Below are 6,000 nucleotides of genomic sequence, written 5' to 3'. Positions count from 1 at the left end.
GAAGGTGAGCCCAACCAGGTTCTCTGCGAGACCTTGGGCGTCTTTGTCGTAAGGGTTTGGGGGGCTGGGACGGGTTGGGGATCCCTGGCTCGGCGCACCTTGGCCCAATGAAGAAGGTCTCCCGCTATGCGATCCGCCACAGGTGTTGCAAGCGATGGGTTACCCCACCGGCTTCGACGCAGACATGGAATGCACAAGCTCTGATGAGAAGTCGGACACGGAAGGCAAAAACGAGACTGTGTCTTCACACCTGAGCAATAATAATGGAAATTCCACAGTTGATACCTCGGCAACCGTAGAGGTGCGTCTTCTTTCCCCTCCCTCCCTTATCATTCTATCTCCTTCCTTTGAGGATTTCTGGCCCAGGCGGGAGGAAGGCGGTGGTGGTGCGCCTGGGAGATGCCAAATTATGCAGGAATGTGGTAACGGCAGCCATGAAGGGGCAGAAGGTCCCTTCAGGGAAGCCCCCTGTTCCGGTTGCCATTTCCTGAAAATACGTGGGAGCAATCGGGTGTGAAAGCACGCGGGAAACAGAAGATTTGTACAGCTTCGGGAACTATCGGCTTCCCCTTCGTGTACGAATTGGGCTGCTGGAGATGCTCCTTCCTTGCTTTCTCTCCTCCATCTCTCTATCATCTATTCGCCTGCCTTCCTTCATTCTGTCTCTCCATCTTCCCTTTTCTGTTTATCTATTTCTCCATCTCTCTCTCTTTCTCCCTCTGTGCTTCTGTTTCTTCCCTCTATTCATGTTCCATTTCATACCTTCTTTCTATTCACCCACCCATCCATCTCCCTATTCACCTCGGTCTATCCACTTATTATCTATTTATTGTCTATCTGTCTCTCTCTGTCTTTATTGTCTATCTGTCTTGTCTATCTACCTACATACCTACCTATTTATTTGTCTATCATCTCTATTTCTCTCTCTTTCTCTCATCTACCTATCTCATCTATCTAACTATCATCTCTATCGTTCTATGTCTATATCATCTTTGTCTCTATCATCTAGCTGTTTGTCTATCTCTATCATCTCCATCATTTATCTCTTTCTGTATCTCTCTATCGTATCTACCTACCTATCTACCTACCTATTATCTACCTACCTACCTACCTATTATCTATCTATCTATATCTACCTACCTGCCTACCTATTATCTACCTACCTACCTATTATCTACCCACCTACCTATTATCTATCTATCTATCTATCTCATCTATCATCTCTATTGTTCTCTCTATGTCTGTCTATATCATCTTTGTCTCTATCATCTAGCTGTTTGTCTATCTCTATCATCTCTATCATTTATCTCTTTCTGTATCTCTCTATTGTATCTACCTACCTACCTACCTACCTATTATCTAGCCATCTATCTACCTACCTATTATCTATCTATCTATATCTACCTACCTGTCTACCTATTATCTACCTACCTACCTATTATCTAGCCATCTATCGACCTACCTATCTATCTACCTACTTACCTACCTACCTATTATCTATCTATCTACTCACCTACCTATTATCTAGCTATCTATCTGTCTATCTACCTACCTATCTCCCTTCTGATTCACACCAATTGCTGGAGAAGAGAGCAGTCCTTCTCACCAAACGTTGCCCGGGATGAAACCGGTGGCCCCGGTAGTCCTTGACCCCTCCAGCCCATCCTGCTTTTCCTAGGTCCGAACTCAGGGTCCCATCCTCACAGCCAGCGGCAAGAATCCGGTGATGGAGCTCAACGAGAAGCGGCGAGGCCTGAAATACGAGCTCATCTCCGAGACAGGAGGAAGCCATGACAAGCGGTTTGTGATGGAGGTGAGGAGGATCCTCCCCCCCCCCCCACCCTCAGGCCTGGGACCTCCTCTGGGGGTGACGCCCAGCCAAGGGTGCCAATGGCCCATCTCGCTTCCAGGTAGAAGTCGACGGGCAGAGGTTCCGAGGGGCTGGCCCCAACAAGAAAGTAGCCAAGGCCAGTGCTGCCTTGGCGGCTCTCGAGAAGCTCTTTTCGGGCCCCAACGCGGCTGCTAATAAGAAGAAAAAGATCCTCCCACAGGTGAGAGGCCAGGGGCTGCACCTCGGGCGGCCCAGGTGGGTCCGAGTCCTTGTGCAAGCTTCCAAAAAGTCAGCAGAAACCCAGAAGAATTGGGTGGGACGGGGGGTGGGGGGAGAATTTTGGGGTGGAGAAGAAGGGAGGGGAAGTGGAGTGGTGCGGTGGCCTAGAGATGGAGCTCTTGCCTCACATTCTGGAAGGGTGTGAGTTCGATCCTAGATAGAGGCAGATATTCCTCTGGACATATTGAGACTATATCTGCTGAATATAACTCCGCATCGGTGGCAGGAAGGGCATCCGGCCAGTAAACACCCGGCTCCATTCAGTTGCCCAGAGTCCACCCGGCAAGGGATTATGGGATCATTTAAAAGGAGAAAATGAAGAAGGGAGGGAAGTAGATCCAGCTGGAGGGAACTGTGACTTCATCCTTCTCCGCCTCTCTCCGCAGACCAAAGGAGGGATCGTAAACACAGCCATGTCTGCAGCGGCGCGAGGAAGAGGACGAGGGTCTCCCATGCGGGGGGCGTTTGTCGGGGCAGCGGCAGCAGCCACCAGTTACCTGGCACCAGGTAGAAGCAGCCTGGGTTGTCCTGTGGTTGTAAAGTGGGGGACAACTAAGACCTGCCATGAGGCTGGCCTTCTAAGGGATGAGAAGGCCTTCATGAATTGTCCTGGCTGGTCCGTATCTTCTGCTTAGATCTTTTAGAGGGGCTGAAATCCCATTTTTTTAATTAATTAATTTAATTTAATCCGGGTGCTGGCATTTGAGCACAAGCACGCAAGCGCGTGCATGATTTTTGGCACGGGGGGCCAAAAAGGTTAGCCACCTCTGCATTAGGGGATGCTCCAAAGTTGTGACGTGCCTTGGGGGATTGTAGATATATTTTGGTTACTTGAATATAAAGTATAATATAAAGGTGCTTGGGTAAGTAACCAGATAAATATCGTCTCTTTTTAACCTTTTGCTTGCTTCATTTGAGTGTATGAGATTAAAATAGGTGCAAATTAAACAGATCTTGGCCAGAAACCGGCAACGTTTATTGGGTTCTGTCACACTGCCGTTGAAATCTTCACATATGCGCAGATCAGGGACCAAAGGGCAGGTGTGTATGTGGGTTGCTATCTGCGTGTCACCACAATCACAAAGAGCAAATTCTGCAAGAGACCCTTGAATTCTGGGAGTTGAAGTTCCCAAATCTTAAAAGTTGACAAGTTTGGAGAGTCCCACTTTATGCTTCATCTGACGGAGACTCTGCTACTGGTAGTCCTTGACCTGTGATGGCTGTCAGGATTCCGGCAGTTACCCCCATTTAAATCATCTCGAGCCAAACTTCCAAAACTTCAAAAGGATTTATTGGAAGTTAACATGCTGGCACTGCCGGGGTGTAGCCAACTCTGAGACACATAATTCACTGTCACCCTTGACCCTAGTTTTCCCCTCAACCCCTCTGGGTGTATCCTAATTCATATTCTCCAATGGGACACCTCCATAGCCCAGAGTCATCAATCAGGCTCTCCAGTTAGAATTTTGCATGGTGGAAACTTCAGTCACCTAGTTACTATCTTTGAAAACATTTATGGAATGCACTTTCGATTTCCACGTTGTTGCACTGCTCTTTCAAAACTCTTTTTCCCCCTCCCTTTCTGTTGGCAACTCTAAAAAGACCATAGAAATATTTTATGAGTTGACGATGACAATTGGAACTGGGATTTCAGTCACTAAACAACGCAGTCCATTCAATGAGTCCTCACGTGACTGGACCTGATTTTTTTTTGACCATTTTTACAGTGCTCATCCAATGCATCACACATTCGTTAAGTGAATCTGGTTACTCCCATTGACGTTTTGTTGGTTGGAAGTTTATTTTTTATTTATTTTATTTGTCAATTGCTTACAAGGTAATAGGTAGAAGTAGAAACATAGTTATGAATACATGGATACAGATAAGAAAAATAAAAAATAAAATATAAAAGAAACAATAGGACAGGGACGGTAGGCATATTGGTGCGCTTATGCACGCCACACTACAGACTGAGAGGCCGAGATCATCACAGGATGCCTGCTTAGCGTCCTAAAATAGGACTGGCGGGCATCTCTGCCACGCCCGTTTTGTCCCCCCTGGCCACCCGGGAGGACCTGTCACTGTGTCTTTGTCTGCTTCCTTTGCAGGGTATGCAGCACCGTACGGATACAACGCGGCAGCTGCCGCTGCACCGGCTTACGGTACGTCCTTCCCTTTTCCTTGCCTACGTGCAGCCATATGTATCTCCCCATTCTCTGGCCAGCTTTTATTATTTTTTGGGGGGTGGGGGAGGCAAGGTGGGGTCCCCTCTGGACAGACATCAGCCAAGCTGCTCTTCTTGCTGTGGCTTGTTCCTCTCCTGGTTTGTTTCTGCCTGACTGCGAAAGAGCTGCCTGCCCCTAACTGCCTGCTCCCTCGTTCCCCCGTTGCCAGAACCGATAAGAGCCGTCCCCTGCTTCCTGCCTTCTGAACGGCCATCTTGTGCTCCATTCAAAGCTTCTCAAAGGGCCAAATCTTCCTCCTATCTGAGAGTCGTCCTTGGTGTCCTGACCCAGCTGCCCAAACACGACAAAACCCTCTGTAGTTGAAGCAAAGATTCCTTTCATTAATTTGCTGGCACAGCCCCGGCAAAACGTTGGTCTCTCAATGCCGGCTAACAAGTCCGGCCAGCCGAAAGATGAATAGTTGTCTGCCTCATCTATTCATTTCCTCCCCCTGCCTTTTATCCCCAGAGCTAGGGTGGGGCCTCGGTAGCAATGGTGGTTCTTCCGTCCCAAGGGCCGGCCCATAGATTTCCACTGCTCTCCTCTCCTCTGCCTTCTCATCCATGCATCAGGCACTGGACCCAGCTGTTCCTCCTCTTCCTCATCAGCCATCTCCAGATCTGGGGGCAGTTGACTCTCCATCTGAGGGCTGACAGGTCCCAAGGCGGGGTCCCAAGAGGGGGTCAGGTCCCAAGAAAATGTAGGTTGCCCTTTGCCCACCTGGGACAACAACAACACCCCCCAGGGCTGGGCCTTCCATTGCATCTCCCATCATTCCCCAATCTGTCTGGGGGCGGATAGGAACCGAACTGTCCAGCATCCTGCCACCAGATTGGAGGAAGGGGCTGCAACCACACAGCGCTTCCCCCATCCCCAAGGAAAGGAAAGGAGAGAAGGCCTGTTGGTTGGCGCTCGGCCTAATCCTGCGGGGCTCAGTGCCCCAGATTTTCAGCTACGAGGCCCTAACTAGCTTTGCTCTTGTTTCAAGAGTCAGCAAACCCATGTTTGGACGGGTAAGAAGCCAATTCCTCTACCTCAGAATTCTCTTTAAGAATTCCCCTGCTCCTCGACTTACGACCAGTGACCGAGCCCAAAATTTCTGCCGCTAAGCGAAAGCTTTTTGCTAAGCGAATCCTGCCCCCTTTTACGACCTTGGCTTGCCGCCGTTGTTAAGCGAATGGCTGCAGTTGCTGAGTCAGCGGGAGTGTTTCTAGGCGGATCTGGCTTCCCTGTTGATTTGGCTCCTCAGGAGGTCATAAAAGGGGATCTCCTGACACACACACACACACACACACACCCCTAGGACGCTGCAACCGTCATAACTAGGAGTCATTGGCCAAGTGTCTGAATTTTGATCAAGTGACCATGCAATGGTCTGCAATGAATATGAGTGAAAAATGGTTGTAAGTATGAAAACAGGTCTTAAGCCCCTTATTTCAGTGACGTAACTGAACAGTCACTAAACGAACTGTTGTAAGTCGAGGACTGCCTGTCCTGACTCCATCATTCAATCCACCCGTTGCAATTGATCGGGAGCCCTCCTCCCCCACATCGTTTTTCCCTCCCCAAGCCAGGGCAGGGATCTTACTCCCAAGAGGGGCTTCTAAGGCCCAAACTCCGCTCTCCACTCTCCACAGATCCTCCCCACAGCTCTTGATTTAAAAA

At 49.2% G+C, this 6,000-nt stretch overlaps 1 protein-coding gene across 12 annotated transcripts in view; it reads left to right on the top strand.

The window, feature by feature from the left end:
* The window catches only part of STRBP (spermatid perinuclear RNA binding protein), an 81,802-nt gene that overhangs the window by 68,994 nt on the left and 6,808 nt on the right, over nt 1–6,000 (top strand). For all 12 annotated transcript variants that reach the window (XM_087943996.1, XM_087943997.1, XM_087943992.1 and 9 more), the window contains exons 12-17: nt 1–4; nt 143–301; nt 1,679–1,813; nt 1,911–2,051; nt 2,497–2,617; nt 4,219–4,272. The exon at nt 1–4 is cut by the window's left edge and continues 196 nt beyond it. In XM_087943996.1, the coding sequence (XP_087800122.1) occupies nt 1–4; nt 143–301; nt 1,679–1,813; nt 1,911–2,051; nt 2,497–2,617; nt 4,219–4,272 (614 nt within the window). The remainder of the gene's footprint in view (nt 5–142; nt 302–1,678; nt 1,814–1,910; nt 2,052–2,496; nt 2,618–4,218; nt 4,273–6,000) is intronic.

This window comes from Notechis scutatus, chromosome 15 (assembly GCF_049901735.1).
Source record: "Notechis scutatus isolate UNSWTSFEM ecotype Mainland chromosome 15, rNotScu1.2, whole genome shotgun sequence".
NCBI classification, from domain to species: domain Eukaryota; kingdom Metazoa; phylum Chordata; class Lepidosauria; order Squamata; family Elapidae; genus Notechis; species Notechis scutatus.
The sequence above is the reverse complement of the archived record's forward strand: the minus strand, read 5'-3'. Positions and strand labels throughout refer to the sequence as shown.